General features: G+C 43.7%; 1 protein-coding gene across 1 annotated transcript in view; it reads right to left on the reverse strand.

Moving 5' to 3' along the window:
• The window catches only part of LOC131294443 (zwei Ig domain protein zig-8), a 104,674-nt gene that overhangs the window by 14,570 nt on the left and 71,535 nt on the right, over positions 1–18,569 (reverse strand). Inside the window, exon 5 of the mRNA XM_058322490.1 lies at positions 4,679–4,813. Within this exon, the coding sequence (XP_058178473.1) occupies positions 4,679–4,813 (135 nt within the window). The remainder of the gene's footprint in view (positions 1–4,678; positions 4,814–18,569) is intronic.

Consider the following 18,569-nt stretch of genomic DNA (forward strand, 5'->3'; position numbering starts at 1 on the left):
TGTAATGGCGGGTTGAGAATGCTTGCGCTCAACATGGTTCCCCAATTTACAACGTAATTGCTAGTTAAGAAACCCTTTTTTCTTTCCCATTGTCGAGGGTGTACAGTTGGCATGTTTCGGGCTCGGGAAAAAAAAGTCCAAGACTGATTGGATTATTTTACAATTTTAAAGCCTGACACTTTGACGGCCTGGCAGCCAGGTACGTCGTGGATGGTAACGAAGCTAATCAACGTGAAACTGGAGGGACTTTATAGGTTTGGGGTGCTTTAAATCGAATGCTAAACATTACAACATGTTTCTGGGCACATGATATATAATAATTTTGTAACAACAACCAGACAACGCAACAAGACTAGAATCTAACGTTGGACAAAGAAACGATTGAGGATATAAAATCAAGAAAATCCGATCGATACAACACTTCTTCAAAAAGACATTCGTGGACCATTTTACTTTCCTCCGAGGGTCGTTTGCAAGTGAAACAGCTGGTTGCCCTGTTGTCGTGGCCGATGTTACGCCAGTAACGATCGATTTTCCTGCCGGCAGAAGCAAAAACCAACCGAATCGCAAACATGCAAAGATATAAATTTGACAAAAACGAAATTAAACCCCTCTCTGTGTACGGGTACGGGTCATTTCCATATAATGCCAAATAAATTGAACCGAAAGTAAACGGTCGTTTGGAAAAAAGAGCCGGGACCAGAATGTTGCATTCCCATTTCATTGGGGGTGATTTTTTTGTTTGTTACTTTCACCGTGCGTTGCGAAAGCTCCAACAACGTTCAGCCGGATGTTCAACAACTGTTGGCCAAACGATCGATACTCGGGAGTCGGATGGCGGTCTGGAAAGTTGTACCACTTTGGCGTCCTTCGTCAAAAAGCCAACCGAAGACAGCCAATTAGTTGCCATCAACCTCGAGCGACCTTTCACTTCGAGCGCGAAAGAGTTCATGAAGATTCTCACATTTCAGCTGACGGTGGAAATCGGGCGCTCAAAAATAAATCAAAAATTAATCCATAAACCTGAAACCATTCCAGCCAACCGATAAACACCTTTGCTTTTTTTTGTTCCCACACATGGGAACACATAAACGCTTACGGAGACCAATTCACGCAATCTCGAGTGCGCAATCTGGTGTGTGGATGTGGTTTTATTTTCAGTTTATCGAGCTCAGAATTTCTTGTCGCAGCCCAAAGCCGGCCACCGAATGTGCGGGAAGATGAGGGGCGTCGTTAAGGGATTAAGCCTGAGCCTTCGATTTGTTCCCATCGATTCATTATTGGGTGGGTGGGTTGGTTGGTGGGCCGGGGTGGCCGACGCTTGTTAATGTTTCTTTTCGCAGGGCGTCGAACGTCGAACCGTCGTGATAGGATCAAAAATGGTGTACGAAAATGGTCGTCGGGTGTCCGTCGTTCTTTCGTGATTGCCGACATTTGATGGTTGTCTTCGTGGCCGAAGCAGGCGGGTGTGTTGGTGCGTGAGGCAAAGAGAATCGAACGGTCAGAAGCCGGAATGACGTTGATGAGCAGGAGCCGGGGTGACTCGTTGGGGAGATTGGGAATGGAATGCGGAAAAAAGTCGGCCGAAGTTGATTGGGTGGAAAATCGGCGGACGGCACGCCCGAGGGAAGCGGTTGCGTGCGGAAGAATCGTAGCATTTTCCGGCACAAGATCGGAGACACAGCGACGTCGGGCGAACCGATAAGCTTAATTTGGTGGGCGATAAATTTTGATCAGAAATGGTTGTTGCGCGTTATGTGCGTACGTAACGCGTGCGTATGTGTGTGTGTGTGTGATGGTGTTTTTTCTTCCTATTGTTCCTCGTTCTTTGACCTTTTCCGACCTACGGGCATAACCACCATGGTCTTGTGTTTTTCCCACCCCACGCCGTCAGCCCCAATCCGGTACCATTTAGTGACGTCTTGGGGGGAGGGGTGGAAAAAGAAAAGAAAGGGAAGGATGTTGGGTGATGATAAGATAAAGAGGCCATGTACTGCCATGTTTTGCGCGCCGTGACTGGTTTCTGGCTTTTTCACTGTGATTGGAACAGATTGGTTTACATGCTTCATTACAACATGGTAATGCGTTCCTGGCGCTCGTCCTTTTTATCTGTGGCTCGTCTCGATCCAGATCCGCACATTAGATTCGTTTAAGGAAGGAAGTAGAGACACCTTTCAGGGCTGTCTTAGCGAGCCTGTCGAGATGATGTCGGACAGATTAGCGGTGCGGTGACGAATGAGGCGCCGAGAAAATCCGGTGTGATTGATTTTTCCGACAGCGAGCGAACCGTTATCAGATATGGTAGGTCGTGCGGAATCAATCGGAAAAGTTGCGTGTTGGAATGAGTTTCCATAATGACGGGATGAAGGGACAACACGTGCATGTCAGTCAAGCAAGTTTCTTTTGCAAAGTTGATTAATTAATTCAACACATTTGCATGTATAGACACGATTAAGTGAAACAAGCAAGTAAACAAGCGATGCTTTTACCTTGACGTCAAAGATGATAAAGGATGCATTAAGGTTTAATGAACGGTTGCTTCGTCTGTAAACATCTCAAGTAATAGCTTTATCTGCTCAAACAAAACCCCTTTTTCATACTGCCCATTGTTTTGTTCGCTTTATTTAATGGCGGTGGATTGGAAATAAAAATCCATATTTCATAATGCCAAAGTGAGTAGCGAAGGGTCCCAGCTCACTAAGCCACGCTTGACTGGTGCGGACAAAAGACCCGGAGAAAAAAACTGCTCGACGACCTCAGAAAAGCGACGTTACCCGACCCGGTCAAGCTCGAGTACTCAATGAACTGGTAATAAATATCCGTACGCCCCGACGCGAATTAACTGACCGTTCCGTAGAAAACCCATCCGACCCTTTTTCTTGGCATTTCTCGTCCGCGCTGGTAAGAATCGTCCAATCTTTGCTAGCTTTTTTGTTTTGGATTCATTTTTTTTCCCCGTTCGATCGAGAAGTGCTTCCGTTTTCCGACCCCGTTGGAGAAGCCATGAATTATCGCTTTTATCACTCAATTCACTGCACAATGGTTGAACAACGGACCGGATGCGCACGCTATTGAAGGCATTCGATTTTCCTTTTTTCTTTTTGTGTCTATTATCTTCCGGCACCGCTCTGCAATCCTTCCTCCGGGTACGGTGGATGATAATTTGAGAAAGAAAAAGATATTTCAACGAGAAACGGTTCCGCGAGAAGACGTTCTAAATTAAGCCACTAAAAAAATGGCCACTGACAATGGTGGACATTTTAGGTCAATTTTTCTTACTCGAAGAATAGGTTGCTTTTGTGTTTTAGTTGCTTTGATTTTTACTCCTCTCAACGGATGTTTGACTTCTAATAAAACATATTACTAATTTAGGTTTATATGTTTTTGAATTTTCAAATCATTTTAAGGTCTTTGGATAACATTTTTTTCTTTTATTTGACATAGAATTCAATTTTCCAACGACGGCCTTAAGTCGAATCCTCTTAGGCTTTTCGAAGAAGGAAAGCTTCGCCAGCTTCGGTAAAGTTTAATCCTCTAGAACACACCATCGTACGAATTGCATTCCGTAGCGAAGAAATAACCATAATCTCTACCGGAACAAGTGGAATTTCCCCCGTGAAAATCACAGCCTTTCGTGCCGGTCGTTGCCCGGGCCGGTAAGTGGGAAAGACGTTCGAAAATGCAACTGCACAAAGCACGAGCCAAGCGGGTGGACGATGGCGCACATATATATCGTGGGAAAATGGTTGAAAGCTTAACTATGCCGGCCATTACACCGCCACTCACGGGTCGTGTTCGCAAAAGCCTGTGAACCGGGCGGCCGTGATTGCTCCCAAAATAACATACTACTTCAATTTACTTCCGCTCGTCGACTGGGATCGGGTTCGCGCCCACCCTTCAGATGGGCTTTTCATGCCAACCGCTTGCACTTCTTTTGGGTAGCTTACGTCCGCTAGGGTGTGGCACGAAACAGAGTGCCCTTAACGTCGGCTCGACGACAGTGTCCGGGTCGTGTTTCGGGGTGGGTTAAGAACACTCACGGTTCTACAGGAATTTTTGGGACCATCGCAACGGAGCCGTTCGGGGAAGATACCGTTCGGCGAAACCCCTCGGGTTGTTAATCTTATTAAAATAAAGCAAAACAAGAAAAATACCTACGGCCGCTTCGCGGTGGGGAATGAATTTTGCAAGGAAATGAATGCAAAGCATTGAATGAGGTTGACCAAAGAAACCGATAGTACACGGTCGAGGTTTACAAAAGATACATCAACGCGTTGAATGTTTTACAGGTCAACGAGAAGATGTATACCACGTTCTAAAAGTATACATTCTTTTCAAAGCTGTTATTGTTTTGCGAAGGGGCGTATTGTTTTTCCTCAAAGTTGTTACGAACTTTTTGTGTTACGTCGCTTGTCCAGTTAGGGTTCATTATTTTTTGGTGGTATTTTTACTTACTACTCAAAAATGTTTGCTTCGAGAACTCAACCGTTAAGAGAAGAGCATGTTGAATAAGAGCAGTAATCAAAAGTTAGTGTGTAAGAGGAGTTGTCATTCCTCTTCGCACTCGAACGAAAAACGTTAGTAAATCTTAGAGCAGAATCAAAGACGGTACAAGGAGAGAACAACCCACCTGTCCCACACTTCCCGTGGCAAGACGGGATGCGCAAATAGGACTTACCTTTTCAATTATGCACACTAAATTGATTGTTGATCCCATGTCGACGTGCAGTTCGCCAGAACCGAGAATGAACGCTTCCGGGACGACCACCTGCAGGTTGACGAAATGCGAAATAATGCCGGTCGGTGTCGAAACCTGCGGAGAAATGGATGAAAAGTTTTGGGAAATAGTTATTTATATCGTTATATTCGTTTTCGACAGAATGGTAAACTGATAAAAGAACCAACTGCTACCGACTCTACGTAGCATCGATCGATGTTATTGCTACTTCATTTCAGGTTGTATTTAGGAATTTCCGTAACACCACAATTCAGCGCATGGTCAGGGGAGGTCGAGCGTTCTGAGTAATGTACGGTACCTTCGAGAGGAGCACGATGAGTAAGCAACAGAAACAATAACAAATGTGTGTGTATGTGCGTGTGCTTGTGTTCCATGTTGCAACACTTGCACTATGGAGCGAAAAGAGCAAATTGCCGGGATAAAATTCAGAATCAAATGTTTTGCAATTTTTTCATTGTAATATCGTGTAATACTATTATATTACACGAAATTATGATGTTTCGGGACAATCCCGCCAGGTGGCGCTGCAAAAACCTCATATTTTTGGAATTTTCTATGGGTGCATTATTTTTTAATTTTTTTTTTTATACTAACTTAAAGATTTTTTAAAGTTTGATATAAAACAAACTAAATTTACTACAAACTTCCATTCAAAATATTGTCATCTGGAATATAATTGATATTCAAAGCATCTAACGCGGACATAACGTCTCCTAACGAAGAGCTACTATCTGAATATTCTGAACTTGTACCATCATCTTCTTGGGTTTGAATTGGCAAGGGACTGTTACTATTTGAGGAGCTGTAATCTACGAAGAATGTTTTTACTGCGTCTGGGTATGGAATTTGTTTTTTATTTTTCAACGATTTAGCCAGAGATATTGTTGAAATGTATGGATCGGATGATTGTAATGCTCTCATAAAAATGTCTTTAATATTGAATTCTCGTGACATTTTACGGGCGTGTTCTCTTCTATCCCTTCTGTATATTTTATTTCTACCTTCTGCTGCTTCCTCTCCTAAGGATCCCAATGGAGCTGGGGCATTTACAATGATTTCACCTACATGCGCAAGAACTTTATGGACAGTGGAAGGCATTTTGTACCAATTGTAATGATGTATGTAAAACTTGTATGTATCTTTGCAATATAGACTAATAGTTTTTGGATTTAAAGGCTGTGAACAGTTGATGGCTATTAAAATATTTCGAAACCTTTCTATGAGTTCTGTTTCTATTTGCAAAATATCGCTCAATTTTTCTATGTTTGAAAAAGCCCGACGACAAACATTTCCCGTCGTACTATTTCCACCCATTTGCCTTGGTTCATCTACTTTTACACCAAATTCCTTGTACATCTTTTCCAATACAATTTTTTTTCGATCATTGTACATGCTTTTAAAATTTTTAGTAACCTTCCATTTTTTAAATTCAATTCTGTACGAAATGTGAAGCAAGCATTCGAAAAATCTGATCCAACAGTGCAGTGGAGATATTCCATAAGATAAATTCTCAGGAGTTGGAATAAATCCATTTTCTAAGTGCTCTACACTGTTCATTTCGGTTGGTTTTGCACCACATATACAACATGTTTGCATAGATAGAGTGTCGGTTAAATATGCCAAAATTTTTCCATCAATTAAACTCATGTAAAATGAATAGTTTACCGTCACATTACTTGTTTCATTTAGCTGAATTGTATAAGGAACTAACCTGGTTATTTGGCTTTTGATTTCGTCTACTGTTTGTAAAACTTTTTCTTTTGACTCTTTCGCAAACTCGATCACAATTGGCCTGCAAAACCTAACACTTTGAGGCATCAAGTTTATCCAGATGATATCTGAATCGTCACTGATGAACGAAAGACGGATAGGCGTTAATGCCGATACTAATAAATCACTGTCTGATGCAGTATTTTCTCCGGAACCATGAAGCGGTTGATTGTAAATGCTGTGTCCACTAGATCCGTCAATGCCCCACGAGCACAATAATACGACGCTTAGTGAATCACACAAAGAAGATGAAAGGTGTCGCAAGATTTCTGCCTTTTGTATTTCAATTATTCTACACGCAGTGTGATTAACCAACTCTTGTAGATTAACTTCAGCTTTTGTTTCACTAATAGAAATAAAATCTTCACTTGGTGCGCAGGTTTTTTTAAGTTTGTTGATTTGGTAATATGACGGAAAAACTTTTTTTGATACTTTATGCAAATCATTATACTGGGATTTTGAGAAACTATTGTCTATAAAACATGCCAACGCTTCTTCGGCAGATACTAAAACATCACTTTTGGTTGTCATTGGCATAACACTTGAAGGATTTTTCAAAAACATGTCTATCATACTCATCAGCCTTAACTGCTTTTCTTTAAAAGCTAACAACCTCACTGAGTATAATTCCTTTTCGAGATTGCCGTTGATATCTGTCTCTTTGGCCACACTTCGACGTTTATTCCTCACGCAGAGATCATTAAACTCTTTTTTTGGCCGTCCACGACTTTTGTTTTCCGTATAGGCACTAATGTCAAATGGTTTGTTCAACCAGATTTTCGAATCCTTTTGAAAATTCTTCGAGTTTCTAGCACATTTCTTCAATCTAGCCTTGAAACTTTTCTCCAGTATCATCAACTTATTAGTCACTTTCAATTTATCACACGGTTTGATGCTTACTTTACTTTCAATGAACTGTAAAGCATACCCAATGTTTTCCTTGCAAGAAGCATTGTTTTTCAAAACGTTTATGATATCATTGATTATAAAGGAACCCATCGTGAAATTATTAAATCAATCTCAGATAGATTATTTACTTGAAAACTAAAAAAACGTTGTTCGTTCTCCAAGGAGCTTTCTGACAATTGGTGTTTATGCTGTTCAAGGTAAAGCTTGAATGATGTTTTTATAAACGAACGTATGTTATATATGTATCTTTTCAAATGCATACCGCTATGGTATGCCGTTCGAAGGTCAAAATTTTAACATCTACCTTAGCTGTTACTGTATGGTTAGGGTATATTGTTTTCAAAAGCAAATATTATCAAATATTTGTGTTCACTTCTATGAGTTATCCACCCACAATTAGCGGCGTTTTACCATTAGGGTAGAAAAAGAGTGACAGGTATATCTACCCAAAATTCACGGCTTTTACAGGTAAGGGTACAAACAGAACAAAGTGTTAGTGTAGGGTACATTTATTATTATTTATTATTTTAGTGTAGGGTACATTATTCCGAGGAATTTTGGGTATAAAAAAATGGGTTTGTGAGCTGTAGAACAAGTAAAAGCGACCTGATACATTCAAAGCAAACCAAACCAAGTTTCATTCTTTGCCAGTGACTTGGCTTGTCTTTCCCCTTTTATGTGATGTTCAATCACTACCCTGCTTCACATTTTTCATTGAATGAGAATTTCAAATTTGAATGCATTGAATGAGAATTCATATTTCTTACCACACATGATGCTGCATATGGCATGATGGAGGCGCCTAGTAGCTGATAAACTATAAGCTTCACATCTAAAGTACAGAATAACGTAAAGATGCGCGCGTATGCGCAAAAAAAACTATCATTTATTGTTACAAAACATTCTAGGCTATAAGTGGGTATGCATCATATTACAATCTTTCGCAATCCTTAGCGATGGCATAAGGTTAAAAACAGAAAATTGAAAAATTTTCCGGGAGTTTTGCGAAACAATGCTTAATATTTTGTGACATTCAATTTCAATTAGCTTAAACTGTCAATAATTTTAAAGCTTGATAATAAACCTTTCCAAAACTGTGCTTGGAATCCGATTCCGACCATTATTATAGGAGTTACAGACCTTCAAAGTTGATGGATTTTTTTCAATTTTTCACGCAATATTTTCACAAATCTTGACTTTGAGAGGCTGTTTCTCAGAACCTGGAAGAGCAGAGGCTCTAGTTTTTGGGTCATTTCTTAGTTTCATCTTGTAGTTTAAGAAAACATGTCTCTTTTTTCTGAAATCCAAAAATGAATTTTTGATTTTTATCCCGGCTTCGCTCCATCGTGACTTGGCCGGAAAGTGGAAGTGTCGAGTAGATGAACTTTTCCAACCGCCCGAAGTGGTGGAGGACGAACCGACGAACATGTTCCGGATCTTTCCGAGAAGACGATTTAGTTTGTAATACTATTCAAAGTGCTGCAAAAAGGCTTCCCACATCCTATTTACCGATGGAGCACCGGGTAGTGCTGAGTGGATTCTGTTTCAGGCACCTAGAACACCTCTCCGATGCACCGGTAAAGAGATGAAGGATGTTTCTACTCGATGGAACATGGATAAAAGGGTACAACCTGCACAACATTACGGTACCCTTTTTTGCACAAAAAAGGATCATGCATATTCCTCTCGCCGGCAATGCATCAGCAGTGACGGTAGTGTAATTTATGGGAAAACGTGATTGAAATACGATCGAAATATGTTTTAATCCAATCAGAGCAAGTAAAGAGCGCACCGGATGCTGATACGTTAAGTATCCCAGAACAATTTGCTTTTAAAATTGATACCTTCCAAGGGAGCTGTGCCGGAGCTTGCTAAACCGATTTGTGTAATTTCATTGATGAAGTAGCCTGTTCCGGTCCTTAGATAACTGGCCTCGGTACTAAAACCAAGCCAGCAGCTTCTGCTGGACCGAACTGATTAGCACTGGGATGGCAAGTTTTCTAACAGACTTTTAATGAAGTTCCTGACGTTCTTCCGTTTGATTGTTCGTAAAAGGCGTTTGACCATTTCTATAAGCATACGGCATACGGATTTAGGAATAAGTTATCATTCTTAATGAATGCAGCAGCTGAAACTCGGTGGAACTGAGCATATAGCACCCACCCGATACCGAGTTCGTTCTGGAGAAGGATTATGATTTATTAAACGCTTCCTCCGAGGTCTCACGGGAGATTGTTCTGTGATTTAGTATTTATAGGTCTTGTCATGATCGTTACATCGACATGGTGCTAGTAGAATCTCGAGCAAAGGTTAGTGTTCCGGTGAACCGGTGAACGCCGTCGCCATCGGTGTTGTTCTTAACTTCGAGCCACAAGCATATAGCTGGCAAGTTCACCGATGCACCCGAAGGAGATAAGGCTTGCTTCTTGCGCTGGGAGGAATTTTGGATGAAATGAGAAATTTGCATAAACTGGCTGAAACATTTGCTCATTTCCCACCAGCAGTCCAGTGGCTTTGGAAGCGTCCGGTGGCTTTACGCACCGGAAGTTTCGGAGGTCAGGCTCGGCAAGGAAAGGTGGTTTATTTGAAGAGCTACGGTTGAGGAAAGATGAAGCCGTGTTTGAGGTTAGCAAAGCAACTGAGTTACATACACACACGCGCACATCGATGACCTAGTCATGGTCGGAGATGAACCTGACCTGACCAGCATCCACGAGAGGGCATTGAGTCGTTGAGAATTTGCAATCTCCAAGTAGCCATAAATAAATCACCCACTCAGGGTCTGACGTTGTCTTGGACGTTCCACCTCAGGAATCCGATTGATGGGTGATGCCACTTTCCAACGATTCTTTCGAGCTCTATAATGCAATTCTCGAAAGATTATTGATTTACTGACTTGTGTCCAAATGGTTCAAGGTACTTGGTTCATGTTTACGCACCTCCTCGGTTGGTTTGTGTTTGCAGTGCCGGTTGTGTTTGTACGGGTTATGTTTACTTTCCTTCGGTTGGATGATGTTCTGGATGGTCAGTTTTCGGAAACTCCGGAAAGATTTGTTACCTTTTCTATCCTAAATAAAATATTTCCGTAAATTTACCCAATCTCAGTGCATTTGGTAAGACCTACTCAAAGAGCAAACATTTGGCAATCCATTCTGGTGTCTGTTCCGTTCCGTCACGGGTCGTTTGGGTGGTTATTTATTCAATCGACCTTTCAATGGCCAATTTGTTGGACTTTCATCCTCAAAACACCCAATCGAACAGAAACTCCTTACGGTTGATTTTGACCAGAGATTGATAAACACACCACAATTGACATATCAAACATTCATTGATTAGCTTCAGCCAGGTGATTTGTTAGTCTTTGGTTAAGAAAATTTGTGATAACGTACTTTTGATGGCAATTTGATGAACACATACACAGACAGATGTTGCATCGCTCTTACTGCTGCCGTGTTTTGCTTTTCAACTTTTGCGACCAAAATGCAACAATGAGGGGAAGAACAACAAAACTTTGGCCGACTTTCCTTCTGTCCCTGGAATCATTTATTTTCTTTCCGTTGGACATTGTTTTCACTTCGCAAAAGCACGTTAACAGTGTTTTCAACTGGCCATTGTTGCACTTCGTTACGATTGGCATTGTTTTGCGCGCAACTGTTGGCGGACTTTGGGAAACTCTTGTTGTTAATTCTTTCGTTACTTCTCCCGCGGTGGCTTATCTTTTTCATGTTTCTTTTGTTTTAATGTGTTATTCAGCGAACTTATGGACGATGCTCTTGGGAAAGTCCCGAGTGTTTTTATTCACCATAGTGCATCCGTTTTTTAATTTTTTTTGGTTTGTCCTGCTTAGTTTGACAAAAGCGGGATTGGCCGTGCCGCATCCATCAGTCTGAGAAGAAAAGGCACGAAACGTAAAAACATGTATAAAAATCAACATCGCTCATCACTGCCCCAAAAACCGGGTTCGGCTTCGACGAGCTTCCGGTCGGTTGAACCCGGAAAAACAGGCCCCATGCATCTTGCAGTAAGGTACGGTGCGCGCGGGTCACTGACTGATTGGAAATCCGGTTCGAACACTCTCTGCCCCACAACGGGGCGCTTGGGTGCGCCCCAAAAGCGGGATACAGAGCGGGCCGCATTTTTCCTAACGATGAAAACGCGATGAAAACGCGGTGCGGTGATTTTATGCTGGCAAAACAATGTCAACTTTGTGCATGCTTCATTATGTGCTATGCGGCCGACGCTGCAGCTGGCATGCCGAGCACCGGTTTTAGCGCGTTCGAATAGAATCCATTCGGGGGTAGGAAAGAGGGGAGGAGGGCATCTTTTCGTCGCTTTTTTCACCCTCGTGAAAGGGTTTTTGCTAGCGGGAAGGGCGGGGGGAGTGAAGAGGGAGGGGAACCATTTCGATACGCTCGAACGATGAAAAGCTCGCGAACCGCGTCGACTGCAGCAACCGCATGAAGGCAGGAATCCGGGCTCCCCAGGGTTCGGACGATACCGCCTGAAGAACAATAAAGTTTTCCCCTTCCTCCTTCAGGGAAGGGATGCATGCCTTGTGGTTAAAACAGAGTGTGTGTGTGTGTGTGTATGTGAGTGATTTTGAAAAAGGAAGCAATATTTCAGTATTAGAGAAGGGACGATACAGTTTTCCAACAGCGGGCGCCATCATGATCACCATCATCATCGCCAGCCGCGGTACCTCTCACCCCACCCCGGGTCTCATCGTACAAAAAAAACACACACACACACAAACACTCCTGCACACCGACCCACACACAAACGCAGCGGAAGATGAAAGGGTGCACATGGTGCATCGTGGCAATCTGCTGCACTCGGGCGTTTCAGTTCTTTATTCCGGTGAAAGATTGCTCCCTGGACGCGGCCAGCTGCTGGAGAGCTGAAAAGCGAACACACGCGCGGGACAAAACCACCGGGGAAAAATCAACAGCAGCAGCAGCAGCAGCGTCACAACAGAAGGTTTTCCAAACCCCCGCTCGGTGGTAGCGACAACAATCGCCCCAAACAACGCTCACGAGGCCACCGTAATATGAGTGTGTGTATGTGTGAGTGTGGTAGTGTGCCGGATAGTCAGCATTGTGCCATTGTGGGCACCGGCGCTGCATTCTATCTACTTCCCGCGACCATGGCATCCTGTTTTGTGAGCACTTGGCGGAAACGGAAAATAGTTGCAGGAGGGGAAAAACGAAAAAAAATACTAAACGGCACAGAATCCTCGGGCATTCTGGACCACGATGGTAGGATAATCGAGAGCCAGGGCGCGATACGGCCCAGCTGAAGGATGCCATTTTAGTCTTGTTTTTCTTTGCTTCAAATTCACCGGAAAATTTGCCCAGTTTTCGCAGAAAATTCCCGGGCGAATGTGTTAAGCCCGTGCGTTTGATACACGTCACAATGAATTGTTTGAAACTTTGTTGTACGCTTTCCCATGGGAGAGATGGAAATTTGTGATTCGGGAAGGGAAATGCATTCGTGACCATTTTTCCTGTCGAGAAGGGTTCATTTTTCTTGTCAGCTTTCACGGGGAGATTTCTTCACCCTCACGTCATTACAGATGTGTGGGCCTGATTTACCGTTCTGTTTTTGTCAACTCGCTCCACACTCCGCATCAACTCGGAAAATGATCGGGTTCGGACGGTTGCCTCGCCTTGAAAGTGTCATTTTTACATCTTTTCAATGGATTCGTTCTCCCCTCGGAGAACACCACGTCGAACACAAGTGATGGGAAAATGATCCAAGGGCGCTTCGCAACGGTAACTGTGCACTTGAGCCCGGTTCATGGAATGGAATAATTATGATAGTGTTGCACCACCACCGGGTCTAGCATATGGCTGCCGGGTAAGCGGGATCCATTGTGCGGTTTGTTCGTCAGGATTATTTTTCTCCCCATGCTCCGGTGCGCCGGTGCGGTCGATGTGATCCGGTTCTCCTTCTACGCCGTGGTCAACGCAGACGCCCGGCGTAAAAGATGCGGTGATTCGTGTGAACACACTTAACCTGGCAGAACAAAGCGAACGTGACCGCATGGGAGAGGCACTTAGTGCTTTTACCAGTGACCATGATCATGGGAATAGAAAAAAGGGGGGGTTTCGAGGTCTTGGCATCCTCCGGAGTGCTAGACGGGATCGATTTTCAAGGGTTGAAAGTAAAGTGTTCTGAACATGAAGTATAACATCATCATATTGAATATTTTAATTTATTTTATAAACGTACTAGAATTGTGTAAATCTGATTCAGATTCATGAATCTGAATGAATCTCAGCCTTATAAGGGAATCTCTCGTCGAAAGATTCATGAATCACAAAAACACGCCAAATGATGAAAAGTCACCAGCCAAAAATGGATTCAGGAACCCCTGTTTTTTGGTCATAAAAAAGATTCATAAAGATTCATTTAGGTTTCGAAAGATTCATTAAGCTTTGAAGATTCGAATCCGCTAAGATTCATGAATCCATATGAATGAAACTTAAGTGAAAGATTCATATGAATGAATCTCGTCAAAAGATTCATTAAGCACATCCCTAAAACGTACTGCTGCTAAGTATATTTAAAGTAATCTAAAGATTTAAAAATATTCCACAGAATTGCTCATAAAGTACAAGATTTTTCGCCATAGTAAAAATAAAAGCCTTTTGTGTTTCGTGTATTTAAAAACTTTACATCGCTCCACCCTTCATTCGTTGAATGGGGGGACGTGCGAAACTTTTCTATTCATTCGAAAAACCATCAAACTCCTACCGGCCATGCAGCCTACTTGATCCAGTTTGGTAGTTCGAAGACCGAGGGCTTCGCAAGCATCTGCCCACCGCCACCCTTCAACCCCACCCAGCTTTCTCTAGGCGCCCCAAAAGAATGGGCGCCCGTATTTTCCCGACGCATACTAAGTAGCGATCCATGGTGGTGTTCATCCCGTGCCAGCTATGTGCATCCGGGATGGCGGTGACCGTGATACCGGTTGAAAAATACCCCCACAAGCCCGAGGCTAAAAGGGAGTGGGGGGAAGGGGGGTGGGTGGAAAAATATTATCATTATGACGATACGTTCGCCAACGCGGGACGGGAGACTCCGGTAAGAAAACAATGCCAACGCGTGGAAGAAACTGCGAGAGCAAGCCATGTGGAGATGGGATGGGTTGGGGGACCGGAAACGTGCGGGATCCGGGTCTCCGAAGGCCGCCTACATCCGTCATCTCGTTACTCGACCGGAGTTCGCTCGCTCGGGTTCGACGAAATCTCAGAGGGCTCCATTTCAGTAACGATGTCAAACCCTGTGCTGTACGTGATGGATGACGCCCTATAGTGGGTGCTGAGAGCAACGTAAATGTGTGTGTGCGCAAGAGTTTTTGTATGTGATGTGATTGCTTTCCAAGTCCACCAGCCACCAGTCCCGCCCCTCCCGGCGAGCAATGAACGTTCGCGGATCGAGGACAATGAGTTTGAGGTTTTTCCTCCTAGAAAAATAGCGTCTTCCACCGGTGGCGAAAGCTTTACGCAGGAAATGGAAATGTCGAACCGTTGTCTGCTTGTGTTCGTGTGCGTGTGTATGTGTGCCCTCAGAAATGAGTTTGAGAAGGTGATGGGGAGGACGCTGGTGGCCCTCAAGGACGATGGATCCTTGCAGCTCGATGGCGGCTGGCGTTTACAAAGAAAGCGATTTCCTCGTGCGATTCGTTAGGTATTTATTTTACCATTATTAGGGAACCATTTCTTTCGGGAAGCGCGTGACGCTAGAGATTGAAGCAGGCGTCTCCCATCGGAGGTATTTGCGGGTACGGTTGGCGTGTTTTTTATCTGTCGTGATTTATTTAATATTATTTATGAAGAGTGGCGGTGCTTCCTGGTGAAATTAATCTGTTTGTAACGAGCCAGCAAACGTTCTGGCATCGCCAGTTCGTGGAACTGTTGATCAATGGGACGCGAAAATCTAAGAAAAATAATAAACAAAATTCTTTTAAAAATTACAGTCCAACGAGCGTTTGATGTTTACTGACGAGGATGAATTTAGTTATTGGAATAAAATGTTTATATGTAATTTGAAAAAATATCATCCTACCCTGTGTGTTCAGAGCAGTTAAAATTATCAAAACTGTAGATATCTAACATAATTGTTTTGTTTAAGACACCTTTAATTTAAATCAAACGAATAAATTATTTTAAAAACAAAAGATAATCCCACATTTGCTTCTTTCCGTTAGGCTTTATCTAACTTGATCTGTCTTCCTCTTCCTTAGCGCGACATTCCCGAACCAACCAAAAGCCCGTTATCGCCCGCGAACAGCCGAAACGATGGTTTTGTCGTCCTTTTTATCTCACGCAGTCAAAAAAAAGTGACTGCTTTTCTGTGGTTGGCACCTTCGGTTTGTCGGTTGAACGCTTCCGAAAGGGGTTTCGGTGTGGTGTTTTTACCGTCAGAGCTTCAAGATAAACCTTTCACAAATATGTCCTTGAGCTGGAAACCGTTTCCATTCCTCCCACCCGCACAGATGAGGGGAAAGGCAAAGGTGGAACCAAAAAGACAGAAAAAACAATCCCGAGGCTGGGAAAAGGATCAACTGACGTTACTCCAATTGTGGGTAGCGGACGAAATGAATGCGCGCGTGTGACCTTGGGCGATGTGATAATCGGCACCATCGCATCGCAATCGTTTCCCCGTGAATACCTTCGGCCTCAGGGGCCCGGGATAGTAATGTCGCTTGGTTAATTTTTGTTACTCGAAATATGCAGCGCTTTCGGTGGATAATGGGAAATTTTTCTCCCTCCTGCCCGCGCTCTTTATCTTCCTCGAGGCCTGAACCATTTCCACCCATTCCGGGTCGCCGACGTTGGAGCATAGTTTAATTTTATGTACCGTCCCACGAATGAGGCGATGGTTGCGTTTCATTTTTCACCTTTGCCCCCAGCGCAAATGCATATAGGCCGAACCGCTTTCCCGACCCGGATATCCTTTTTCGCCGGGGCCCGGGCCGGGCCGGGTTCAGTTTTGTTTCAATTTCACCACAGCCCTTTCGGGCCCGGTAATGGGCGATTTAAAATGCCATTAAATAGATTTAATGAACTAAATTTCGTAAAATTTCTCCACCATTCAGCCTTCAGCCAGGTAGGTAGAAAGGCGCTCCAGTGTTGCAGTTTTTTTTTGTGGGGTCACTCTCTTAAGCCTCACTCTGTGCCGTATGATTGTGCTGCTTTTTTTTCTTCTTCTTCTTTTGCCACACTTGATACCATTACGGTTCGCCATATTCGGGAATCCATTTTCCTCGAGGCGCTATTCCCCCATTCGCTCTGCTCGCCGGATGGCGGTTGGGCTCATCACGGGCCAAATTGGATCCGTACGAACGATGAAATATCCAACCGTCAGGAGTCGTTTGCTATCCTTCGCCACCGGGCCGGGTGCGAACGGTGGAAATCGCCGTCGATTTCCGTCATCAGGGAAAGCACCGGTGGCCCCGGAACTGTCGGCGCAGAAGGATGGCGTGTCTTTTTTTACGTTTTTTCTTCTGGGCGCTATGGGTGGAGGTTTTCCCAGCAGCGTCGAGATCGTGTGAAGCAGGAAAGGCACCATAGTTTGGCTGATAAGTTATTTGGTTCACTTTTTATGAGGTTATTAACGTGATATATGAGTGGGAACGGTGGTAGTTTTCCGAGCCTGTACACAGTTTTTCCTTTCCGAGGTTTATGTGTGCATCAGTGTGTGTGTATGTGTGAGAGAGAGAGAGAGCGAGAAAGAGAGATATTTTGCGGAAGAAGCGCGATGGATATTGACTTTCCTTTTCATGTCGTTTGCCACACGTTACGGTACGGTTTCAGCTCCAAAAACTACTCCTCACCATGATGATCCGCCTCGGAAAACCAGTTTTCCACGAAACAAACGTCCCGTCACGGTGAAGTTGGGGGAAAGGAAAGTGTGCAATTTTTATGATGTACCACGTGTAATCCAAGCCATCATGAATTTTAATCAGGTTATCGTCAGATGTGTTAGAACACGTGGGAATAGAACGTAATGGCTTAGAGGCGTTAGTGTTAAGTTGTAACTGAGGTGACTTACATGGTGTTACCATTGTCTGATTTGATCGCTAACGATGATCGAAGGGTGGATTCCGGCAAAAACGGTAGAATTCACCGAACTTTACAATACAACATACGATGACAGGTTTGGCATCTTTAATGAAGTTTGAAGCCATATTAAAGGCTAAATGATATAATAATTAGCTCTTATGCATTATTAGACTTTTATTCACTTCTGCAAACAACTTGATCCCCATCGAATCCTGCTCCATTTATTAACAACAATAAATGGTTCCTGAAAGACTCATTTGCCACGTTTCATGAAGCATTAAACAACGGCATGGTGCAGTGGTTTAGCTTAAAATAATAAAACCATAAAAGCCAACCGCAATTTTCCACCGGAATCACCGGGATGGGGCTTTTCTGCTAATCGTCTTAGCTTACAGTTGGCTTCCGATTTCCTTTGCTTATTGATTGGACCGAAGCGGAACACAGTAGAAGACGATAGTTTCGAACCCCGGCCGGAAGCAGCCGGAGAAAAGGGGTTCACTTATCGGCAGCCAAACATCGCCGGCCGGGGCGGTTTTGCTATCCTCTTCGCAAAGTCTCACACTTCCGCCGAATTCTTCCAGGTCATTTAACGCAAGACGTAATTTCGGGAGGACGAAGCACTGCGGGAAGCCGCACAGGGCACTTGCGGTGGAGCGGGAATTTCGCCACAAAACCATGGTTATTAATTCTGTTCGATCGCTTCCCGACAATATTGACAGTGAAATCGGGCTATCGTGGGCTCCATTTCCATGTTTATGGCCTTGGGTGGGAAAAATAAAAATGGAAGGAAAACCACCCTCCAGTCGTATGGTTGGCAAGGCCACCTGCACAAAACCACCGGCTCTACCTTGGCAATCGGTGAACTAATAGATTCAACCGTCGCGATATTTCTAACGTGGGTGTAGATGAGAGTGGAGGGAGGGGGGTGTTCCGTCCCGCAAGCGAAAAACCATTTTTCATCATCCACTTATCGGTGTGGGGTAGCCAATAAATTTTCCAACTCGTCGCCGAGTGTTTGCCGTGGCACAATAAAACTTAAAATTCACAGAGAGTTTCGCTTGTGGAAAAATAGATTTTTCTCC

The sequence above is a fragment of the Anopheles ziemanni genome, chromosome 2 (genome assembly GCF_943734765.1).
Source record: "Anopheles ziemanni chromosome 2, idAnoZiCoDA_A2_x.2, whole genome shotgun sequence".
Classification (NCBI taxonomy): Eukaryota; Metazoa; Arthropoda; class Insecta; order Diptera; family Culicidae; genus Anopheles; species Anopheles ziemanni.